Here is a 24,325-nt window from a genome sequence, read left to right on the forward strand (position 1 = left end):
CTACTTATACAGCCCAAAATGCCGTTAGCCTTCTTGGCAACAAGGACACACTGTCGACTCATATCCAGCTTCTCATCCACTTAACCCCTAGGTCCTTTTCTTCAGAACTGCTGCCTAGCCACTTGGTCCCTAGTCTGTAACAGTGAATGAGATTCTTCTGTCCTAAGTGCAGGACTCTGCACTTGTCCTTGTTGAACCTCATCAGGTTTCTTTTGGCCCAATCCTCTAATTTGTCTAGGTCCCTCTGTATCCTATCCCTACCCTTCAGCGTATCTACCACTCCTCCCAGTTTAGTGTCATCTGCAAACTTGCTGAGAGTGCAGTCCATGCCATCCTCCAGATCATTAATGAAGATATTGAACAAAATCGGCCCCAGGACCAACCCTTGGGGCACTCCGCTTGAAACCGGCTTCCAACTATATATGGAGCATTGACCACTACCTGTTGAGCCCAACGATCTAGCCAGCTTTCTATCCACCTTATAGGCCATTCATCCAGCCCATACTTTAACTTGCTGGCAAGAATACTGTGGGAGACCGTATCAAAAGCTTTGCTAAAGTCAAGGAATAATGGATTACTACTTCCCCTCATTCACAGAGCCAGTTATCTCCTCATAGAAGGCAATTAGGTTAGTCAGGCATGACATGCCCTTGGTGAATCCATACTGACTGTTCCTGATCACTTTCCTCTCCCCTAAGTGCTTCAGAATTGATTCCTTGAGGACCTGCTCCATGATTTTTCCAGGGACTGAGGTGAGGCTGACTGGCCTGTAGTTCCCCGGATCCTCCTTCTTCCCTTTTTTAAAGATGGGCACTACATTAGCCTTTTTCCAGTCATCTGGGACCACTCCCGATCACCGTGAGTTTTCAAAGATAGTGGCCAATGGCTCTGCAATCTCATCCGCCAACTCCTTTAGCACCCTCGGATGCAGCGCATCCGGCCCCATGGACTTGTGCTCGTCCAGTTTTTCTAAATAGTCCCGAACCACTTCTTTCTCCACAGAGGGCTGGTCACCTCCTCCCCATGCTGTGCTGCCCAGTGCAGCAATCTGGCCATCGGGTGGCAAAATCCATGAAGGTCAGTATGTACAGCTTTCCTCTGGGTGTCTTCTTAGGGAAAGGACCCAGAATATCCACAGCTACACACTGAAATGGTACCTCAATTATGGGGAGTGGCTGGAGAGGGGCCTTGATCTGGTCTTGGGGCTTTCCCACCCTCTTTCATACCTCACAAGACCGGACATAGGTAGAAGGAATTACTTTCCCAAACGGTCTTTGGTCCAGCATGGCCACTAGGGTGATCGTGGGCTAAGCTCAAGAGCTTTTTCCTCCTTGTGTCCACCAGAAAAGGTCTCCTTGTATGAGAGTCCTCCTATAGAATTGACACACCACACAACAAAACCACTAATCCAGAAACCTATCCTTGCAACAAGCCTGTTGCCAACTTTGTCCACATATCTATTCAGAGGACACCATCATAGGACCTAATCACATCAGCCACACTATCAGAGGCTCGTTCACCTGCACATCTACCAATGTGATATATGCCATCATGTGCCATGTACATTGGCCAAACCGGACAGTCTCTACACAAAAGAATAAATGGACACAAATCAGACGCCAAGAATTATAACATTCAAAAAACAGTTGGCGAACACTTCAACCTCCCTGGTCACTCAGTTACAGATCTCAAAGTCCCAATACTCCAGCAAAAAAAATTAAAAAACAGACTCCAATGAGAAACTGCAGAATTGGAATTAATTTGAAAACTAGACATCATTAAATTAGGCTTGAATAAAGCCTCGGAGTGGATGGGTCATTATACAAAGTAAAAACTGTTTTCCCATGCTAATTTTTTCCCCTTACTGTTATTCACACCTTGTCAACTGTTGGAAATGGGCCATCCTGATTATCCCTACAAAAGTTTTTTTTTCTCCTGCTGATAATAGCTCACCTTACTCTTGTTACAGTTGGTATGGCAACACCCATTTTTTCATGTTTTCTGTGTATATATATCTTCCTACTGTATTTTCCACTGCATGCAGCCAACGAAGTGGGTTTTAGCCCATGAAAGCTTATGCTCAAATAAATGTGTTAGTCACTAAGGGTACGTCTATACTTACCGTCCGGGTCGGTGGCTAGCGTTTGACTTCTCGGAGTTCGATATATCGCGTCTAATCTAGACGCGATATATCGAACTCTGAACGCGCTCCCATCGACTCCGAAATTCCACCACCGCGAACGGCGGTGGCGGAGTCGATGGGGGAGCCGCGGACTTCGATCCCGCGGTGTCTGGACGGGTGAGTACTTCGAACTAAGGTAGTTTGAGTTCAGCTACGCTATTCGCGTAGCTGAACTTGCGTACCTTAGTTCAAACCCCCCCCCGCCCTTAGTGTAGACCAGGTCTAAGGTGCCACAAGTACTCCTCATTCTTTTTGCTGATACAGACTAACATGGCTACCACTCTGAAACCTCCTTTTACAACAAACCTGGACCTATTAGAAGAGCTGAGAGGCAGTGGGTCGCTCCATGCCACCATCAAAGCTTCCTTGAGGCTCTCATCCACTTCCTGCTCTTCCTGGAAATGCTCCCTTGATGCTGGAGACGTTAGTTCCTCCTCACTGGGTTGTGGACTTGGGCTTGGTCCCACTGGAAGCGATGCAGGTGATGGAGTATCTCCATCGATTGTGAACCGCTCTCTGCTGGTGCACTAGGTTGTATTTCAGTCTTCAGTTGAGCTTGCGCCGGTTTAGCTGCAGGTGCAGGCTCTGTGGCGCCCTTTGGTGCTGGCTCCCCTGACTCTGGTGGGATTGCAAGCACGGGCGCTGGTGCCGACTGCTCTGCCAGTTCCAGTTCTTGGGCTGGTTCCAACTGGGTCCCACGCCAGGAACTGGATTTACAACCGCTGCCATAGACTCTGGTCTGGGGTCTGGTTCCACCACCTCTGGCTGGGTTCCCAGACCTGTAATATCACGGGATGCAGACTGGGCCCTTGTAGGGGCTCAAGAATAGAGTTGGGTGTGGAGGCCAGTTTAGCCTGGCAGTGGGTGACCATCCCCACCCTTTTTGTTAGCCTCACATGGTTGGCTACATCTTCTCCCAGCAGCATGGGAATGGGATAATCATCAAAGACTGCAAAAGTCCATATTCCTGACCAGCCCTTGTACTGGACAGGGATGAGATCAAGTACAAATACCCAGCCTCTCTCAATTCATTGGGTTTTGGAACCCATGTCCCTTGTCTAGCGAGTGCTACTTAGTTGATGTTGAGTCCCTCTGTCATAAAAGTTTCATAGTCATTGATTCACATAATCAGGGTAACAACACTTTATTCTTCCTGCCCCAATAACAGAGAAACTGAGGATCCCACAGCAGCCAAAATGACCATTTGGGTTGCTGTGGGCTCATGCTAGGCGGGGTGGGTGTGCCTGTGCAAACAAGATCAGCCCCTGAAGTTCTTTTCCACAACTTGCCACAATTCACCACCAGATGTCAGGGTAATGTTCATCCTGACTCTGCTTACATCTATTCTAATGAAAAAATGGGCCCTTTTCCCACAGAAATGGTCTGTAAAAAATTGCTGCAGGCAGCAAACAGCCAAATACTCTGATCTATATTATTAAACTATTAAACAAGTTAATCAAAATCACTCAAAAATGTAAAGAGTTTCTATTGAAACGTAACTTGACTAGCTCTAATTGCACAAAATAAAAATGTAATCGAAATACAATTATATAAACATCATAAAAGCAGTGCAAGGGGTGTTAAGCAAAAAAAAATGGTGTGTAAATCTTTTTATATAACTATATAATGTTTTAAGGACCTAAACCAGCACTCATGGTTTATAAAATTCTGTTTGTAGGTTTAAAATAAATTGGTTTGGTTTCATTTTTTAAATAAAAAAAAAAATCAGTGCCACTAAAATTCCATTTCAATCTCTCAGTCAGAGTTGCAACACTAACAGACCCTTGTGCTAGACACAGGCAAATAGTGTAATGTGGCTTTAGTATTTAGCATTTAACCCTTTGGGTATTTCCATGTTTTTTATAAAGTATAATAGATTTTTAAATAAGAACCAAAGAATATGTTCCTGTCTGGGACAGCCAGAACTAAAAGAATGGGGGAAAAAAATCTTTTTTTTTGTAATAAATAGCACTAAAAACTGGAAAAAAATAGTGCACCTCTTAAAAAAGAAAAAAAGGCAAGAGTAAAATGTATAAGGGAGCAATGTTAAAAACACTGAGTCTTGCGGTTGCTCTGGGTAATCAAACTGTCGCTTTAGGGGGGTGCGTGAGAACTCTGTGGGCAGGGGGAAGGTGGTTACATCTTGTGTAAAAGTTAATGTGGCTAATATAATGTAAAGTTAAACTGTGAAGGGGGTGTGTGCATTTTCCAAGACTATGTGCAGTATATATTATAAAAAAGGTTAAAAAAAATGCAAACAAAATATCCTACGTAATTAAAATCCTATTAGGACTCCAAAAGGAGCCGCACTAGGCAGTGTTTTCTTTTTCAAATGGCTGTGTGTTTTAAAAGCAAACGTTAAAAGTAAAAAGTAATCATAACTCTGGTAAAAATTAATTGTGTCCCTTTTATGACAGAGCCTCTGAGCTGCTAATAGCTTTGAATCCAAAAGCAAGCCAGACAGCGTCTGTGTAAATGCAAATCACCTCGCTAATAGGGGAAGGAGAAAACTGCCCATAAATGGCAGCACAAAGGAGCTGCAAATAATAAATAAACCTGGTCGGTTGTACAAAAGGGGAAACTGAGGTACACAACCTCATGAATTTCATAAATGAACAGTGGAATAATTCACCCATTCCCTTTCAGGGTAAAACCCTAGCCTGCCTGTAAAACATAACAAAAAAGTATAAAGGTAATTCTTCTGTTTTCCTGCAGTCAGCGAAAAAAATTGTAAAAAAAAAAAAGAAAAGAAAAGAAAAAGGGGGGGGGTATTTTAAAGCAATAATCCGTCCCCACCAAGGGGCTGGGAAATGTTTGTTTTTCAAATACTGTGGGCAAGCTAGCGCCAGTGAAAGAACAACCCCGAAAACCATGGGTCTCCTGTCGCAACAAAAATTGTGTTGTGTGTTTTGTCTTGTTATTACCATTATTTTGGTAAATAGTGTACAAAAAATATTAATGCACAGAGCAGCAAAAATTAGTCCATGGTATAGCCTGCCTAAAAAGCACGGTCTACCCAACGGGGGGAATCAAGTAATGTACCGCATTCCAGGAGAATACCATCCATTCCCAGTTCCTAAATAAAGGATTCCTTACCTAGTCTGTAACCTGTTGGGGCCCAGCCTGCTGCTATTAAAAACAAAAAAATGAAGGATGGAAATGGGTTTATTGCACACAAATAAAAAGGCACAAAATGGGGATTTTTTAATATATATATATGTATATATATTGTTACATGCATATTACAGGTGAACCTACAAAAAAAACCCAAAAATTCCTGGCCTCGAATGGAACAATCATTGTTGGTAATCACAGTTGTCACTACTGTAAACCCTGCCCAGATCCTTTAATGTTAAGTAGCAAAAGAAGGAAACACATGAGCTGTTACACCCCAAAGAGGTGGTAATGAAGCAGAGAAGAACTTGAAGGATTTACCCGTGAAAAACTACTACTAATCCCCCATGAAAATTTAGTAGTGTTAATACGTAGTGTATAAAGTGGAAATCCTAACTCAGTAAAAAATAGCAAATTTATCAAAGAATATTGCATAGTATTCCTTAAAATGTCATCATAAATAACAGTGGGAAACACAGTCATCTGGACATGTGGTTTGTCATGGAGGGCCCCAAAAACATATAGCCCTTTGGTCTCCTGGGGTGTTTGGGTTATGGGGTTCCACAATGGGGGGTGTGGTATTACCATATGTAATCAGAATGGTACCTCCATAAAGAAGAATCCTTAGGCTTGCAGTTATGTACATACCAGACTGGGCATAAAGTCTCCCCTGGAATATAACAATTTAACCACTTTGCAGAATGTAACCCTACGGGTAATATGGATGCCAAGCTGAAAGGATTCTGATTTAAGCTGGCTGCAGCCTGGGCTGGAAATATTTCCTTACGGGCGAACATGTGGAAGCAGGTGCAACCAGAGCTCGTCAATGTGTCCTTTCAGTCCATTACATGGATGTGTGGTACACCGCACAGAATGGTGGGTGGACCAAGTACACCTCAACTGCAGCACATACATAAGAGGGTTAAAGCAACAATTTAATTGGTGGGTAAGGGAATACACATTAAATTGTCGCTGCAAAAGAAATCTCTGGGCAGTAGGAACCACAGGGTTGGGTGTATGGAATTTGGGGAACCGTTGGGTAACTAAATAATTAATAAGCCAATATGTAAAACTTCAACAACAAATTAATAAACTACTGGCACAGCAACTATCTGCAATTGCAATGACATAAAAAAGGATGGCAAAGGTAAACCTGCAGTTAACTCACTAAACAGGAAACCCTGTAACATGGGTAAAAATAGCTTAAAAAAGCTAACTTAAAAAAAAAGTATATATAAAAATGCAAAATGCTCAACTAGAGGAGCTGGCACCTGAATAATAATTGCAGTAAAATAAAACAGCAACTAAGGTGGTCCCCATAAGCCCTATAAAATAATAATAAATAAAAAAAGCTCACTAAAAAACATTAAAATAAATACAATAATGTAAAATAAACAATAATTCAATTAAGTACTTGTTTGTCCCAACAAAATATTTAAATATGCCCCACCTCAATGGCAATAAAGGAACAAACCCAGTAGCCGGTGCCAGGGCTAAACAATTAGGTATAATGTATATGGGTTATAAAGTGTTCTGCTACAAAGGTGCACAATTCTGTAATATAACACTTAAAAGTACAAGTGCACCAGCATCTGGCACAATTACACACCGCTACATGCTGCCACAAAACTTTAGTGCATGAATGGATCTGTGGAACTCATCGCTGTGGACAATCGAACCAGTGGATTACCCCATTCCATACTAAGTGGTCAAGCTGGTTTGGACAATCCCCCCTTTCTCTGTAAATATTCAATATACTCATGATACGAACAAGAGCACATGAAGACTGTAGGGGCCGCTTGCTGCAACTGCCAACAATGGGACACATTTAATTGGGATACACTCCAAAATGGTGTTACAGAATTTTAACCCTGTCAAAGAAGAAGACGCAGTGTTTCTGGTGGTGGTGGCCCAGATACAGGACTCAAGTCTTAAAAGTTTTGGAATGCCTTCTAACGGGCTACTAAACTGCCTACTGACTGTACTTGGGCTCAGGGCCGGTGCAACCATTTAGGCAACCTAGGTGGTCGCTTAGGGCACTGGGATTTGGGGGGGGGCGCCATTTTCTTTGGCAGTGACCGCGGAGGCTGGATCTTCGGCCGCCCCGGTCGCCACTGGCATGTAGGCAGGGGAGCGCAGGGAGGGCCGCCTGCAGCAAGTAAGGTGGGGGGCGGCACACAGGGGAACTCCCCGCCCCAGCTCACCCCTGTCCCGCCTCCTCCCCGAGCATGCCGTCGCTGCTTCACTTCTCCCACCTCCCTGGTTTGCGGCACCAATCAGCTTAGGTGCCGCAAGCCTGGGAGGCGGGAGAAGTGAAGCAGCCACGGCGTGCTCAGGGTGCTCGGGCGCGGACCAGGGGTGAGCTGGGGGGGTGCCTCAGGGCGGAGAGCTGCCTCAGGGCGGAGTGGGGAGCTGCTGTGGGGGGGGGAGGCGCCTCAGGGCAGGGGCGCGGGGGGGTGTGGCGCAAGGTGGAAGTTTTGCCTAGGGCACGAAACATCCTTGCACCGGCCCTGCTTGGGCTAATGTAGCCGGTGCCCTTTGGACAGGCCTGACGGACACTCATTTGCTTCTTGGTCATATTACTCATGTTGTGAAGATGTTATTTCTATTAATTGTATTAATTATATTTATGGGGTGTTTACAGTTATGTGCTGCCTTAGCCTCTCCCCAAAAGCCATATTTGTAAATTCAGCAGCTTGCCCCTTTTATGACCCCCCTTCTCCCTCTCTCCTCGTAGCAGGGCTGCCCGGAGTGGGGGGGGGGGGCAAGTGGGACAACTTGCCCCAGGCCCCGGGCCCCACAGGGACCCCCACAAGAATATAGCATTCTATAGTATTGCAACTTTTTTTTAATGGAAGGGGCCCCCGAAATTGCTTTGCCCCAGGCCCCCTGAATCCTCTGGGCGGCCCTGCCTCGTAGCATAACCAGTGGATCAAGGTATCCGGCTAACTGGAGCCAGGGCCTCCAGCCTGAATGCTCTCTGCTCAGTGTGCAGCAGGGAAGGACAAGGCCAGGGCTGTGCCCCAGAGCCAGCTGCACTGCTCCCGGGGCACAAGCAAGGAGTGTGTTCATAACCTAGGAACAAACGCCGCAGGCCACGCCTGGATAGGAGCTCAGCCCAGCCAGGAAGAAGAGGCTGATCATGGGGGAGGGATGTGGCTAATCAGCTCCCAGCACCAGGCTGGGGCCGCAGGGGCTAGGGCGAGCTCCCGGCTGCACGCACAGCGGCCGGCCGCTAGGGGCAAGGGCGGCGCTGTCCCCTCTGCGCGCCGCTAGGGCGGCGGGAGACTTTGTCGCGAGGGCCGAGCCAAGAGGACGCGGTAGGGGTCGGACGGACACATCACTCCCCCCCCCCTCCCGGAAGGATGGTCCAGGCCGGGACCGTACCAAGCCCCAGCAGGCGCATAGCGGAGCCAGTGCTCCCCCTGCCAGGCCAGTGAGTCTGCCCGGCGGGGGCGGGGCTAGGGAGCGGTGGCCCCACGTGGTCTCTTCCGCACGCTCAGCGCCTGCAGCATGGAGCGGGCGGAGCTGGGGGGTGAGTCGGGCCGGGCCGGGCCGGGGGGTGAGTGACCCGGGGGGTCGGGGAGTGAGTGGGGCTGGGGGGTGAATGGCCCCGGGGGGAGGTCGGGTCGGGTCGGGGCGTGAGTGGCCCCGGGGGGAGGTCGGGTCGGGGGGAACCCCCCTCCCCTCCTTAATCCGCCCTTTACCGTGTCCTCCTGGCAGGGCTGCCGCGGTTCCAGTGCCCCCCGGATTTCTCCCCGAGCCCCTTCAGACCCGGGGCGCCCTTCGCCCCCGAGGAGCTGCGGGGCAAGGAGCTGTGGCTGATCCGAGCGCCCGCTGATTTCAGCCCGGACAGGTGAGGGGCAGGCCGGCCGGCGGCCCTGCCAGAGGGGGCTGGGAGCCGGGACACCTGGGTTCTCTCTAGGGTTGCCAGTTTTGGTTTGATGTATCCCTGGAGATTTCATCACATGACATAATCTTTAATTCCTGGTGACTCCAGGCCAATCCTGGAGGGTTGGCAACCCTAGTTCTGTCCTGGCTCTGGGAGGGAAGTGGGATCCAATGGTTAGAGGGGGGGTGGGGAGAGACTGAGAGCCAGGATGCCTGGGTTCTATCCCTGGCTCTGGGAGGGAAGTGGGGTCTAGTGGTCATTCACTGGGTGAACATGATTCTTCCCCTCTGTATGGTGAGGATCAGATGATGTTCCTGCCCCCCTGTGCGGGGCTGGGTGGGGTGCTGAGGCTTTCCTTGTGATCTGTCCATCATGCCAAGCTGCTTGGTGGGGGCTTGTTACCTTCCTGTCCAGTGTTTTCTCCCTTGGGTAGGGAGCGAAGCCTAGAAGGGCCCGCAGGACTGTGGCTAGGTGAGGTGGGGAGATCGCTGCTCTTCCTCCAAGCTCTGTACTGGCTTTGGTCCTTCAGGAGCTTGTGCAAAGCCTGGGACTCGCACAGCGGCCAGTTCTGAGCCCTGGTCCGCCGTGGGGGCACAGAGCCAACGGCCTGTGGGTGAGGCTGCCTCGAAGCTCATGCCCCCGGGTTACTGTGCTGCTCCAGCCCAAGGCTCACCTGAGGTTCTCTTGCTTCCCCTTCAGCCTGGATGGCTGCGCTGTGCCCCTGGTCGGGTTCCAGACGCTGAAGTCAAAGTTTGATGGGACACAGCAGGTCTTTGACATCCACAGTGCCCTGGAGGAGCCGGGCAGCCCCTACCTGCTAGTGTCCTCGACCCGCTCTGACCAGCTCTCCTGCACAGCCTCCTTCCACGGCTGCATGCGCATCTGCGAGAGATTTGGGGACCCCAGCAGCAGGAGCCCTGGCCAGGCTGTCACAGCCAGGCCTCCCCCCCAGGTCCCAGAGGGCCTCCGGCAGCGTTTCCTGCCCTTTGGGGGCAGCCCAAAGCAACAGTGCCCAGAGGCAGCCACATCCACGCCAGCGACAGACGTGCGGGGGTCTGCCAGGAAGAAGAAGAAGAAGAGAGTGAAAGAGGAGCCCATGGAGCTGCTGGTCTCGATAAAGCAGGAGCCTCTCGAGGAGCCCTGGGGCTGGGGGAGCGGTGATCCTGGCCCTGAACTCCCCAGAGCGGAGGATGATGGCTTGAGGGGGGTAGAGGAGTCCACTCTGGAGCACCTGAGCCCCAAGCACAAGAAGAAGAAGAAGAAAAAGAAGCACAAGTACGAGGCTTTGGAGGGGGCAGTCTGGCCATGCAAGGCTGAGCTGCTGGACCCCAGCTCCATAAAGCAGGAGTGAATGTGGCCAAAGCCTGAGGGCAGGGGTTTGGCTGAAGACGTGTGGTGGGGACGTCCCATCGCTGCTCCGAACCCTGTGGTGTCCGCCTGCTGCAGAGATGGGAATGGCAGCTTCACATGGGGTGCCCCAGACTACCTGTCTAAAGTGCCAGCGTTCCTCCGTGGGCATTAGGTGCATCAGGCCCCCTGCTCCTGCAGGGCCACCCAGCGGTGCCAGTGCAGTGCCTGCTGCCATAGGAATAAGCAGGAGGCCTTGGTGAGTCCAGGCAGAGGGGACACGTTCTGGGCCCCAGCTGGCGACTGTGTGGCCAGGCTGCTCTGGGTGCGCTTGGTGTTTGTGGCGAGTACTGGCTGAACCCTGCTGGCTGCGGGATCCTGCCCGAGGCTGGGTGGGGCCGCAGGGAGTTGTGGTGTGTCTCTGCCTTCAGTTATAAATGCAAATACATGCGGGGATATGTTCTGTCTCCTTGAATCGCCATGGCTGTAGGGTGTTCCCCACCACCAGTGATTGTTCCCTGTGGGGGAGGGTAGCTAGCTCCCCCTAAGACCAGGCACCCCCCCACACACCCTGGGAGGAAGGGCTGAGTCTGGTGCCTTGCACTGGTTTCCCCAGGGTTCCTGCTGGGGGAGCTGGGAGGTTCCTAGCAGCCCTGGGGCTAGAGGACATGCTGCCCCAGGGGAAGCCTTAGCTCAGGGGCCGGGGGAATCACCCAGCTCGTGTCCCCATTTATCCAGCTGCCGGGGGCAGGGCTGTACTGTGCTCCCAGGCAGCATGGCACAGCTGGGCAGGGGCCTGTCAGGGAAGGTGTAGGGGACCGGGTGGGAGATGGAGGCTGAAGCCTGTTTGTTAAGGGAGGGGAGTTGTGCAGTGGGCCAGAGCCAGGGATGGGGCAGCAGTGCCTGGTGCGTTCCTGTCGGGCTGGGGGGCAGGGGCCTGGCTCAGTGAGCCCCCCTCCCCCCCAGGGGGATCAGCAATGCCCTGTGTGCCGAGGAGCTTCCCCATCCCCTGCTAGGCCTCCCACTTAGTGCCTAGCCCAAGAAGAAGGGTGTCAGTAGGGGAGCTGGGTGCCAGTGGGGCTCTGCCTTGTAGATCCTGCCCTAGTGTGACTCCTGGAGGGAGAGGGTGTCAACTCAGGGCCCATGTGCCTGCCGGGAAACTAGGCCAGGGTGCTGGAGGTGAGTGTGACCAGTCCAGTCACCCCAGCTGAGGGGGGGGGATATCAGGCCAGGCAGCAGGGCGGGTTCTGGGCACTGCTGTATGTGTGGCCACTGAGTCACTGCACCCCCAAACCTCAACCCCCAAGCTCCACCAAGTCACTGCACCCCAAACCTGAGATACTGCCCCCAGTGGATCACTGCGACCCCCAAACCGCAGCCACCATTGAATCACTGCGCTCCCAGATGCCACTCTCCCAAGCTCATGGGAGGTATTTTATTTAACTTGCCTCATTTTAAACCCCAACGCTCCATCGGTCTTAACTTGGTGAGCTAAACCTGGGATGCTGTTATGATGTACCGTGTGCTGGGCGTGAGAGAGACCCTCCCACAACCATCCACTTGTTTCAGCTCCAGTTCTGGGGCTGGCCCTGGAGCCCTACCCTGCTCCCATGGTGCCTGTAACTTGCCCCAGCTGCTCCCATTCTCTCAGCTCTGACGGCTTGAGCAGCTCCCTGGTGTGTGGGGGACGGTGGGGTCTGGCAGTGGCCGTGGTTGGAGTTAGTAACTCCTGAGACAAAATGAGGATTTTTTTGTAATGTTTTTATGAGGCCTGTTTGTGTTTCAGTTTCCCCCATGGGTGGAAAGGGACTGTTTGCTCTCAGGGCAGAGTAAGCCACAGGGGTGAATAGTAACCAGCTGTTAGGGTGATCGAGGTCCACATAGACCCCCTTAGTGGAGCATTTGAGCAGACAACGGCAGATCCAGGGGCCTGGACACTGACACCTAGCAACCAAGGACCCAGAGAGAAACAGATTCCCCCGCCTCTCCACGTGGGGCTGGGCTGCCTCTCCCCAGCTTGGGGAGGTGGGAGCTAAGTGCAGGCTGTGGGAAGCTCTTGGGGGCACACCTGGAGTCTGAGGGACGACGGAGCTTGAAGGAGAGGATTCACTGCCGCTTGGTAGGGCTCTGATTACCCCCGATGGCCTATGCTTTAATCCAGTGCTTTTCAAACATTTTTTTCTGGCAACCCAGTTGACCCTGCTCCCACACCTCGTGACCCAATGGAGCTGGGGGTGTGGGAGGGGCTCAGGGCTGGAGTGCATGGGTGAGGGCTGAGGGGTTTGGGGGGGGCGGTGTTCAGGGCTGGGGCAGGGGATTGGAGTGTGGGCTTACCTCGGGCGGGTCCCGGTCAGCAGCACAGCTGGGGTGCTAAGGCAGGCTTCCTGCCTGTCCTGGCACCACAGACCACACTGTGCCCCAGAAGTGGCCAGCAGCAGATCCAGCACCTAAGCGGAGGCATGCAGCTCTCAACCGCAGGCACCGCCCCCCATGCCCGTTCGGAGCCGGTGTTTGGGGCGGGGGTAGCATGCGGAGCCCTGCGGCCCTCCCCGCCTAGGAGCCGAACCTGCTGCTGGTCGCTTCCGGGGTGCAGCGCAGGGCCAGAACAGGTAGGGACTAGTCTGCCTTAGCTGGGCAGCACTGCCGACAGGACTTTTAAAATCCTGGTTGGTGGTGCTGACCAGAGCCACCGCGACCCAGTCCCTGCATTTCTACACGTGTCTCTGCTAACCTAAGGCCTTCCTATGCTGCGTTCAAAGCGCTGTGAGTGGCTCCAGTGAGCCCTGGAAAATGGACAAGTCTCCTTCAGGGCCCTGCCTCAGTGGGACGTGCTGACGGGAGCTCGCGGGGTGAACCAGGGGTGCTGAAGGCCCAGAGGTCCAATCTAAGGAGCTGGTGAAGCCACAGGGCTAGCCCTGGAGGAAGAGTCAGACCCCTATAAGGGTTCCTCCTACAGCCTGTTTCAAAGCTGAGGCTACAGATCTGACAGCTCCCTGCTGGGGCCATAGCACACAAGTGGGGGGTGGCTTTCCCCACCCCCACTCCCGGTATCAAGGCAGTGCTGTAACCCCAGAGACCTGGAGTCCTTGCTCTAGCAAATCTCCCCTGGCTGCACTAGAAGCTATTGGCTGCTCCCTCCCAGGGGCTCGCTGCCCATGTGGCAGTGGAGCAAGGGAAGGGCTGGGAGGGTCCCCAGCAGGGGACTCCCCCACATATGTGCAGGGAGTGCCAGGTTGGCAGGGATTCCTGCAGTGCATGCCCCTGAGGCTGCAGGCTACAACACATGCTGTCCGTGCATTGGGTGGAGGGGACTGGAGCAGCTCCCTCACACTCCCCAGGCTGAGATTCCTGAGCCAGCCAGCACCCCTCCCGGGAGGATGTGAGGAGCCTAGATGCCAAAAACTCCTGCCCAGATGGGGCTGTGTCCATGTTTCTGCTTTACCCATTATCTGGCCCCTCGCAGTGAGGTTTGATGAGCCCCCCACTCCCTGTGGGCCTACACAGCTTGGGCAGAGGACTCCATGAGCCAAACCCGCGTGAGATGCTGTTTGGAGGCCAGGCCAAGCTGCGATGCTGCACAGAATGTTTAATTGTCAAAGTCCAGACTCAGAAACAGCTGGGCTTTGGTTCCTGGTGCTGCTAAGTGTCCCCCAAGGCCCTGGCTTCCTGGCAGACAGCATACGGCGCGCTGGCAGGGACACGTGGCCTGCTGGGCGGGGGGGGCTGTTTATTCCTGCTTGTCTGTGCTGCTGGCAGTGCTCCACTCATTTGGGGATCTTCAGAAAGGGCTCGTGGAGGGTGTCAAAGAGCCGCTTGGCCTGTAAGGAAAGCAGAGGAAACCCTGGAGCTCTGAGGTCAGCATCCTCTGCTGGGGCTTTCACCCAGGAATGCACCCAGCTGGTTCCATGCAGCCCCTCTGGTGCACAGGTAAGGCACTGGGGGAGGATGAGCACCCAGCTGGTGCATCAGAGAGAAGTTCTCTGTCCTGCTCCCACTCACCTTCTGGGGCCCAATACCTGGGCAGAGGGAGAGATCCTCCTTGGACGCTTGTGCAATGTTCGCCAGAGACTGAAACAACAACGTTCAGAGTCAGAGGTGGCCCCAGAAAGCCTGCGCCACAAGGAATGATCCTGCTGAGTCCTTCCATTTGGCCCCAGTACTCTGCCCCTCACGCTCGCTGGGAAGTAGTGACCCAGTCCTGCCACCGCACTGCAGTATGGTTCATGGGTTGGTCACACGTCTCCTGCCGGGGGGCCCCTGCAGGCTGGGAGCTGTGGGAGGTCAGCAGCTTGGGCCAGGCCAGTTTGCCATCCTATCCTTTCCTGCAGCTCTCATGCCTCTCCAGGGGCAGCATCCTGCTCCGACAGACAGTGCTCATGCACTGCAGGGAAAGCCCAGAGACCCAGCTGGCGACCTGTCCTGGGTAAACTGATATGAAGGGAGTGATGGGCCTAAGTAGTCCCAAAAGGCAGCCAGCCCTGCTCAGAGCTAGCAGCGGTAAGGCCCAGTCTGCACCCTGATGGGCAGCAGGTGGCTCACCCCAAATGTTGCGAGCAGGCTCAGTGCATCCGTCTTGTTAACTGACTTCACGCTGGTCAGACAATCTGTCACCTGGAAAGAGAAACAGCTGTTGCATAGAATCATAGAACCTCAGGGTTGGAAGGGACCTCAGGAGGTATCTAGTCCAAGCCCCTGCTCAAAGCAGGACCAACCCCAACTAAATCATTCCAGCCAGGGCTTTGTCAATCCAGGCCTTAAACACCAAAGAATGGAGATTCCACTACCTCCCTAGGTAACCCATTCCAGTGCTTCACCACCCTCCTAGTGAAAGTGTTTCCTAATAGAGGGGAGTCGCATCTTACGTGGGGGTTAAGTTCTGAAGTCAACACGTAAGGTGAAAATCACGTATAGTCAAACACTCATAGAGTGGAATGGCAGGCGGAATCACCTGTGCTACAGGTACAGTATTTAAATTTTTGTTGTTGTTTTGCTGAGCTCACGTAGTTAAAATCACATAAGTTAAATGCACCTATGATGCGACTCCACTGTATCCAACCGAGACCTCCCCCACTGCAACTTGAGACCATTGCTCCTTGTTCTGTCATCTGCCACCTCTGGGAACAGCCGAGCTCCATCCTCTTAGGAACCCCCTTCAGGTAGTTGAAGGCTGCTATTAAATCCCCCCTCCTTTTCTGTAGACTAAATAAGCCCAGTTCCTGCAGCCTCTCCTGATAAGTCATGTGCCTCAGCCCTCTAATCATTTTTGTTGCCCTCTGCTGGACTCTTTCCAATTTGTCCAGATCCCTTCTGTAGTGGGTGACCCAAAACTGGACACAATACTCCAGGTGTGGCCTCACCAGTGCCGAATAGAGGGGAATAATCACTTCCCTCGATCTGCTGGCAATACTCCTACTAATGCAGCCCAATATGCTGTTAGCCTTCTTGGCCACAAGGGCACACTGCTGACTCATATCCAGCTTCTGGTCCACTGTAATCCCCAGGTCCTTTTCTGCAGAACTGCAGCTTAGCCAGTTGGTCCCTAGTCTGTAGCAGTGCATGGGATTCTTCCGTCCTAAGTGCAGGACTCTGCACTTGTCCTTGTTGAACCTCATCAAATTTCTTTTGGCCCAATCCTCCAATTTGTCTAGGTCACTCTGGACCCTATTCCTGCCCTCCAGTGTATCTACCTCTCCCCCCAGCTTAGTGTCATCCACAAACCTGCTGAGGGTGCAATCCATCCCGTCATCCAGATCATTAATGAAGATGATGAACAAAAGCGGCTCCAGGACTGACCCCTGGGGCACGCCGCTTGATACTGGCTGCCAACTAGACATTGAGCCGTGCAGGTGGGAGTGCCCCTCCATGGCCAGGGGAAAGTGCACTCACACCAGTCATAATCTTAATTCCCCTCTCCCCTTCCCACCGCACGCTGCTGAGAGATACTTCTGCTACAGGAGACCTAGTGAGGACACTGCTGCGGGGAAGCTCAGGGCAGGGGGCCCCCTGGCAGGGCACTGCTGCGGGGAAGCTCTGGGCAGGGGGCCCCCTGGCAGGGCACTGCTGCGGGGAAGCTCTGGGCAGGGGGCCCCCTGGCAGGGCACTGCTGCGGGGAAGCTCTGGGCAGGGGGCCCCCTGGCAGGGCACTGCTGCGGGGAAGCTCTGGGCAGGGGGCCCCCTGGCAGGGCACTGCTGCGGGGAAGCTCTGGGCAGGGGGCCCCCTGGCAGGGCACTGCTGCGGGGAAGCTCTGGGCAGGGGGCCCCCTGGCAGGGCACTGCTGCGGGGAAGCTCTGGGCAGGGGGCCCCCTGGCAGGGCACTGCTGCGGGGAAGCTCTGGCCAGGGGGCCCCCTGGCAGGGCACTGCTGCGGGGAAGCTCACGGCACGGGGGTCCCTGGCAGGGCACTGCTGCGGGGAAGCTCTGGGCAGGGGGCCCCCTGGCAGGGCACTGCTGCGGGGAAGCTCTGGGCAGGGGGCCCCCTGGCAGGGCACTGCTGCGGGGAAGCTCTGGGCAGGGGGCCCCCTGGCAGGGCACTGCTGCGGGGAAGCTCAGGGTAGGGGGCCCCCTGGCAGGGCACTGCTGCGGGGAAGCTCGCGGCAGGGGGCCCCCTGGCAGGGCACTGCTGCGGGGAAGCTCAGGGCAGGGGGCCCCCTGGCAGGGCACTGCTGCGGGGAAGCTCTGGGCAGGGGGGCCCCTGGCAGGGCACTGCTGCGGGGAAGCTCTGGGCAGGGGGCCCCCTGGCAGGGCACTGCTGCGGGGAAGCTCAGGGCACGGGGCCCCCTGGCAGGGCACTGCTGCAGGGAAGCACACAGCGGGGTAGCCTTACTATGGACAGGAAGTCCTGATCCACCTTCTCCTTGAGCAGGTCAGCTGGTTTCTGCTCATAGGCTTTGTACGTTTCCAGGTAGCGTCCAGCCTCTTCGGGGCTGAGGGGAACCGGAGACCCAAGAATTAGCTCAGGAATCATGAGGCTGAGTTGAACAGGCCCGGCGCACACCACAAAGGGTTAAAGCCACAGTGCTGAGCCCAGCTGGACGGTGCACCCAGTGGTGCTCAAAGCCAGGCAAGGGCAGGGCCCAGCTGCCAGGTTTGCTGGGCAGCTGCTATGGCCAACGTTCAGCTCCATGCTTAGGCCCCAGCCCCGCTCCTGCCATCGGCTTCACATCGGGGTCCCTGGGTGCTCCCCAAGGCCCACGGGGGGCAGTCGAGCGGATGTGCCGCAGGTCATGGAGCTTTCAGCACACAGGCCGAGGCACGCGGTGAGGAGGACGGGGAGCCTTTGGGCAGCGCTTGAAAAATGAAACATGCTGCCCCGAGAGGACTTGCCACCTCCAGCCAGCCAGGCACGATCAGCCCCCCACAGGGAAAGGGACCTGGCCACAGTCACAGTGTTGGGAATGGAACCCAGGAGTCCGGTCACAATGGCAGCCAAATCCCCAGGTTACCCACCAGCTCCATCTCATTGCAGCAGAGATAGGAGCAGGGGCCTGGGTCTCATGCCCCTTGGCAGGACAGGCCTGACCCAGCCTCCAGCTCCCCCACACATTTTGCCCCATGGCAAGGCACTCCCAGCCCATCCCTGGCATGAAGCCCACCCGGCCCAGCCTCTGACTCCCCGCTCCCTGGGTCTGGGTCTCACCCTCGATGGGACGGGCCCAGCCTGTGGCTCTCACCTCCAGGCCAGGATGAGGGTGCAGTCGGCCAGGATGCACATCTTGGCCAGTTCCTTCAGTGCCTGGTGTGGGTCCTTCTACAGCAAAGGAAAGCAATTCCCCTCTGAGACGAGAACAATTCCCCTCTGAGACGGGAGGCAGTGGAGAGGGCAGGGAGTATATGAGGGGGGATGAAGGGGGAATTGAGCTGGGGAGGGGTGATGGGAGTGGCTGGGTGAGGCCACGGAGGCTGGAGAAGCAGGCGGATCACTGTGCTGGAGGATGAGAAACTGGGGAGGTGGCTGGGGAGGGGGGGAGCTGGTTCCATCCCCCCAGCCCTGCAGCAGGGAGGGGACAAGGCACTGTTGCAGGAGAGAGTCTGGTTCAGGGCTAGGAGGGGACCGAGGCTCCTTACCACATCGACCTGCACCAGCAGCACCTGCACTGCGTACGTCTTCCCCAGGAGCTGCAGACGCGCATGGATGTAGTTGGGGTTCAGGTTGTGGTACCGCAGGCTGCGAGGGGAGCAGAGAGCACCGGAGCTATGGGTAACCCCTCTCCTGCCCGCCCCACTGGCAACTCTCCTTGCCTGCCCCAAGAACCCGGCTCTCCCAGCCACCAGCCTGACCCGCCCAACACCAACCCCCCTGGAGAGCCCGGCTCTCCCAGCCATCAGCCTGACCCACCCAATCGCCCCAAGTGCCAAGCTCTTCCAGCCATCAGCCTCCCCCACCAACCCCCCACCCAGAGCCTGGCTCTCCCAGCCATTGGCCTGCCCCCCAACCCCTCCCCCCAACAGTCTGCCTCCCCCAGCTATCAGCCCACCCCCTAACCCCACCCCCAGAAAGCCCAGCTCTCCCCGACATTGGCTCACCCACCCACCTCAGGAAGAGGGCACACGTGCTCTGGCCCAGCACATAGTCAGGGACGATCTCTCCAAACTCCCAGGGAACGTTGCGCACAAATTTCAGGATGGGGTTCCCCCGCTGAGAAGAGAGGGGGAGTCCCCACAGCATCAGAAATGGGGTGCCAGCCCCAACGGGGCACTGGCAAGAGATTGGGAGGAGAGGCTGGGAAAGAGGCCGAGGGGTGGGGTGGGGGCGAGCCCTCAATCCGAGCACAAGGGAGAGGTTGGGAAAGAGGGGGTAGGTGAGTCCCTGACAGAGGACCTGGGGAGACGCTGGGTTTGGGGAGAGGGTGGAAGAGGCAGGATGGGCAAGCCCTCAATGGAGGATCTGGGGAGAGGCCAGGGGAGGTGGGGTTGGGCAAACCCTTGACAGGGGCACCCAGGAGAGGGCAGGGCAGGCGAGCCCTTGATGGGGGGCACCAGAGAGAGACCCAGAGTGGGCAAGCCCCCGATGGGGGGCGCTGAACCATGCAGCACAAGAGCCAGGGCCTGGGGAGACCCTCGCTCCACAGTCCTCTCCTGCAGAGAGTGCCCCCTCCGATGCCGAAAGAGAGCGAGGAGAAATGCCCCTCACACAGCCCCCCTCCCCCCACGCCCACTCTCACCTGGCGAGCGCTGACAATGATGCAGTTGCTCTTGGTCCCCGGTTTCGGCGTGGGGCTGGGGTCCGAGTCCCCACTGGCAGCTGGGGGTACAGTGCTGGCCTCAGTGCCTGGAGGGAGCGCTCCTGAGGCAGCTCCCTCTCTGGACCCCGATGACGCAGCTGTCATCCTGGCAGGCCGGGAGACTGGCATGGAGGCTGAGGACACAGAGACCTGTGCCACGACGTAATCGGCATAGGAGGTAGCCCCAGGCAGGGCAGGGGCCCTCGGTTCTGCTGCAGAGCAAGAAGATTTGAAGATGGGTCTCACCTGGCGGGAAGTAACAAACCCTGGGTGAGAGGGAGACAGAGCCAACTGTGCGTGGGCAGGGGCCTCTCCGGGGGAGCTGGGTATGAGTTGGAGTGACCCCAAGTGTGCCAGGGATCCCCTGAGCAAGCAGAGTGTTTCTTGAGGGCCCTGGGAGAAGCACAGAGCCAGCTCTCCGCTATGGCCCCCAGAATGAGCAGCGTAGTAGAAAGAGGAAGCCTGACGCATGAGCCTGGTGCAAGGCCTGAAGCCTGAACCAAAGTTAGCAAAATTTATGCTATGAGCAGCTGCCAGGCCCTGACAAACGCAGATGCTTGCCCGCAAGTCAGTGGCCGGTACACAAACTTGGCACAAGTATTGCTAGCATTACACACTGGCTGTGTAAACACATTCCAGCAGGCCAACACAAGAGCACCCCAACCTAGCACTTGAGAACATGGTTTGACAAAAGTAATAAATAGTGATATTTTGTCTGAAACATCAGGAGGAAAGTACAAAGACAGCTGGTGAATAGAAATGTTTTGTCTGAAACATCAGGAGGAAAGTACAAGGGGAGGTAACGAACATGTCATGAAACCTCTAAGGTGATATGTAAGTTGTTTATCCCAGATTGTTTTCATTTATAAATGTTGGAATATCTCACCTTAACCCTTCACCGGGCCTAGGGGGCAGTGGGACGTTCTGCCACTAACAGCTAGTCCATTGTCATGGGCATACATGTGTTAGTGTCCCTGTAACCATTGAGCTGGGGCATTAGCACTGTGCTTTGCTGGCAATAAATCTGGCCGGGTGCCCTCACTACTAAACAAGTCTCGTGGTCTCCTTGGGCAGTTCGATTGCAGCCTGATGTATCTGGCCAGGGCTAGTGCAGCACGCGGAAAAAACACATGCACACAACTGAACATCTGACGATGTGGGTGTGTCTGGGGGGTTCCTGGGGAGGGGCAGAGCCAACTCCATGCTAGGGGCCTCCTGCCTCTCACTGTGTGTGTGAATCTCAGCAGCCTCGGACACAACCAACTATCAGGTCCTCTCCAAGAGCCACCCCTGCCTCCTTTCCTACCATGGTATGTTCAGGATCCTGTGACTGCACGGTGAATCTCTTCCTCCCCTCCGGGGCCGGGGCTGACTCCGTGGGCTCCATCCTTCAGGACCCAGCCTGGCACAATTCCTGGGAAGAGTCCAGAGCAGACACTTCAGACACCAGCAGGGACCAGCCTCACCCAGCAGCCTGGCTATGAAGAGCTCATAGCCCTGTGGTTACGCACCAAAGAGCTCTCACGGGCAGGGGCTCGAGGCAGCAGGGCTTGAGCTCAGCACTGCACAGCGTTTCTCTCGGCAGCCGGCTCAATGCAGCCCATTCCTTGGGGTTACGGCTAAGGTCCCCCCCCAGGGAAAACATTGGGTTAGTGTCCCCTGGGCATAAATCAGTAGCATGTGACCAGGGGAGAGAGGCGGGGGGGTTTGTCCTACACTGATGTTTGGCTGGTGCCAGGAGCCACTCACTTCTACAGACTTATCTGTCACGGGGAACTACTGGATGACACAGATTCTCCCAGCCTGGTGTTTGTGACCCCCCCCCCCGAGGTCATGGACAAGTTCAGGAGACTTTATGGCTAGATGGGGACGGGGGGAAAGGTCAGCATGGCAGGAGCTGAGAGACCCTATTTCCCAGGGGACTCTGGGGTGCCTCACAATTCAGGCCTCCCAGCAGTAGGGCTAGTGCTGGCTCCCCACTGCAGCCCACGAGTCAGGGCGCAGTGGCCCCCAGCCCAGGTCAGGGCTTGACACCCCCCTGCCAGAGTTGGGGGGGGGCAGGATAAGTGCCAGGACTAGAGTTGCCAACCCCCCAGGATTGGCCTGGAGTCTCCAGGAATTAAAGATGAATCGTCCATTAAATATTCTGTCACATGATGCACTCTCCAGGAATACAGCCCATCAAACTTGGCAACCCAGGTCAGGGCTGGGTTATGGGTCTGGGGTAAGGCGCCCGGCACTGAGTCGGTGATGGGGTCGCGGTTGAGGTCAGAGCCTGATGCCCCCCGCTGCCGCCCAGTCACGTGACGGTTTTCAGCGTTCGGCGGTCACCAGGAGGAGCGCTCCGCCCTGTGATTGGCTGTGCCGCCGCGAGCCAGAACAACGCGCGTCTCGGACCCCCGCGCATGCGCATTAGTCTCCGTCCTCACCGGCGCCGCGTCACCCTAATTAAGGGGGCAGCGGAGCGGTTCCCCCGCCGAGCGCGAGCTGGGGGGTGTCCGCAGCCTCGCGGGGCTCTGTGGTGTCCAGCGATGGCCCGCGGGGAGTACTCCAGCTCCGACGCGCCTCCGGACTCTATGGTGTCGAGCCCGGGGAGAGCGGCGTCCCCCGCTGGCCGCTCTATCTGCGGGGCTGCCGGGACTCTGTGGTAGCGAGATGCGCTCACTGGGACCTGTCTAGCTTCGGGTCCTCCGGACTCTATGGTGTGGAGCCTTGGGAGAGCGGCTTCCCCCGCTGGCCGCTCTACCTGCTTGGCTGCCGGGACTCTGTGGTAGCGAGATGCGCTCACTGGGACCTGTCTAGCGTCGGGTCCTCCGGACTCTATGGTACGGAGCCCGGGACAGCTGGGACTCTAGTAGCAAGAAGGCGGAGGAGGTGTCGAGATGGGCTCATTGGGGGCCTGTCTAGCCTCGGGTCCTCCGGACTCTATGGTGTGGGGAAGGCTGGGGCCCCAGCCTGGGTGGGGTGTGTGGCAGCTCCGCGCTTTTCCCGGGCGGCCCGGGGCCTGGTGCCCTTCCCCTTCTCGGGCGGTTCCTGTGGGGCCCAGGCCTGAGCAGTCGCGCCAAACAGCTGGGCCTTGGTCTCAGGGGCAGCCCGGCATGCAAATGAGTCCAACAATTCCAACTGGGCTGAATTTATGCTAATAAATGAGCAATTCTAGTTCCTCTGGTTTGTTACCCACAGGCCTGGCCTTGGTGGACTGTTCAAAAATCATGGACGGGGGGGATTGTGGAGCGTAGGCAGGGAGCTGGGGGGATTTGGGGGTGGGAGTGGGACAGTTCGGATAAACGGGCCTAGAAATTTACTCTAAGGGTGAACTCAGTTGTAAAACACGTGTGTCAGTGCAGAAGATCTCACAATAACCTGTAACCACACCTGGGGCTGGGAAAAGGAGTGTGGGAGACAGAATGACTGACTGAATTAGTCCAAACAAGAAGGCCTCCTGCTCTAACTCTCCTAACTCCTCCTCTTCCCCCAGGCCTGACCACCCGGCACTGCCTTGTGTGGCTATGGGCCCTCGCCAATAGGTGGCTTCACACATCCACCCCCCTTGTGTGTAAGGACAATGCTGGGAGCAGCAGAATCACAGGGCCCTCACACCATCTGCTCAGTGCCCCCTCCCTCCCACACACATATAAAGCCCCATAGTTCTGAGATTCAGCCCCCTGCTGCAAGCTGATCCATCCCCACCCTCCCCCATTGCAGGGACCCCTGGAGTTCACAGACAGCCCCCAGAGCAGGTGTTCTCAAATGGGGGGTCAGGAACCCTTGGGGGTCATGAGGTTATTATATGGGGGGTTGTGAGCTGTCAACCTCCACCCCAAATCCTGCTTTGCCTCCAGCATTTATAAGGATGTTAAATATATAAAATTGTGTTTTTAATTTATAAGGGAGGGTCACACTCAGAGGCTTGCTATGTGAAAGGGGGTCACCAGTACAAAAGTTGGAGAGATGCTGCCCTAGCGCCTGCTGGGAGAGATGCATGTTGACTGCCAGTGACAGACACCTGACCACCGTGGAGCCTTGCAGCATTGGGGGCTGGGCTAGCTCCACCTAGGGCTAAAGACAACTCTCCATGGTGACCCCAGACATGCCCCAGCATGTCCCTCATCTAGCTGCCCTACAGGGAGGGCTGGGGCCCTGCACTGCATGCCTACAGGGTCCAAATCTAGTGTGAGGGCCCTGTACCAATCTACAGGGAGGGGGCCCTGGCTATGGCAGAGTTACAAGGCCAGACCTGCAGGGGCTGGGAGCTGGCAGAGCGCCATGCCCGAGAGCTCTTTGGGCAGGTTTCCCTGCACAGCCCTGCTCCTTGACCACAGGGGCAGAGGAAACAGCAATGGTGGGGGAGAGCATTTCTAAGGAGCCAGAGTTCAGCCCAGCCTGTGTGCTGAAAGCTGTAGGGTCCCCTGGGCCTGCCAGCAGGACGGGGTTTAGCTGCCAGTTCAGTAGCCCCAGGTGGGACTCGGCCTGAGGATGGCTGGCACTTCAGCCAGCCTGAAGGAGGCACTTCTCCCTCGCCCCTCACTCCCAGGGCCGCCCCCTCTGGCAATGGCTTTGGCAAAGCCA

The 24,325-nt window shown here is 55.4% G+C and overlaps 2 protein-coding genes across 2 annotated transcripts; one reads left to right on the forward strand and one right to left on the reverse strand.

The window, feature by feature from the left end:
* Nucleotides 1–8,718: 8,718 nt before the first annotated feature.
* Nucleotides 8,719–10,989, forward strand: POLR1G (RNA polymerase I subunit G). Its single transcript, XM_044988498.1, has 3 exons — nt 8,719–8,831; nt 9,020–9,152; nt 9,888–10,989. Exons 1-3 carry the CDS (start codon nt 8,810–8,812, stop codon nt 10,537–10,539), a joined length of 807 nt encoding a protein of 268 aa, XP_044844433.1. The 5' UTR covers nt 8,719–8,809; the 3' UTR covers nt 10,540–10,989.
* Nucleotides 10,990–13,663: 2,674 nt separating this feature from the next.
* Nucleotides 13,664–22,440, reverse strand: ERCC1 (ERCC excision repair 1, endonuclease non-catalytic subunit). Its single transcript, XM_044988490.1, has 10 exons — nt 22,186–22,440; nt 21,063–21,170; nt 19,697–20,002; nt 19,067–19,170; nt 18,600–18,699; nt 18,206–18,282; nt 17,359–17,458; nt 15,075–15,146; nt 14,535–14,603; nt 13,664–14,353 (listed from the first exon to the last, which is right to left on the reverse strand). The coding sequence occupies exons 2-10, from the start codon at nt 21,141–21,143 to the stop codon at nt 14,300–14,302; spliced, it is 963 nt and encodes a 320-aa protein (XP_044844425.1). The 5' UTR covers nt 21,144–21,170; nt 22,186–22,440; the 3' UTR covers nt 13,664–14,299.
* Nucleotides 22,441–24,325: the final 1,885 nt, after the last annotated feature.

Source organism: Mauremys mutica, chromosome 15 (assembly GCF_020497125.1).
Source record: "Mauremys mutica isolate MM-2020 ecotype Southern chromosome 15, ASM2049712v1, whole genome shotgun sequence".
Classification (NCBI taxonomy): Eukaryota; Metazoa; Chordata; order Testudines; family Geoemydidae; genus Mauremys; species Mauremys mutica.

Excerpts from the sequence above, each read along its gene's own strand:
- POLR1G (XM_044988498.1), top strand. The coding sequence starts at position 8,810 with ATGGAGCGGGCGGAGCTGGGGG. Across the intron at positions 8,832-9,019 it reads GGAGCGGGCGGAGCTGGGGG|GGCTGCCGCGGTTCCAGTGC; the intron begins GTGAGTCGGGCC and ends TCCTCCTGGCAG. Across the intron at positions 9,153-9,887 it reads GCTGATTTCAGCCCGGACAG|CCTGGATGGCTGCGCTGTGC; the intron begins GTGAGGGGCAGG and ends CTTCCCCTTCAG.
- ERCC1 (XM_044988490.1), bottom strand. The coding sequence starts at position 21,143 with ATGGAGCCCACGGAGTCAGCCCCGGCCCCGGAGGGGAGGAAGAGATTC. Across the intron at positions 20,003-21,062 it reads AGGATCCTGAACATACCATG|GTGAGACCCATCTTCAAATC; the intron begins GTAGGAAAGGAG and ends ACTTCCCGCCAG. Across the intron at positions 18,283-18,599 it reads TGCTGGTGCAGGTCGATGTG|AAGGACCCACACCAGGCACT; the intron begins GTAAGGAGCCTC and ends CCTTTGCTGTAG.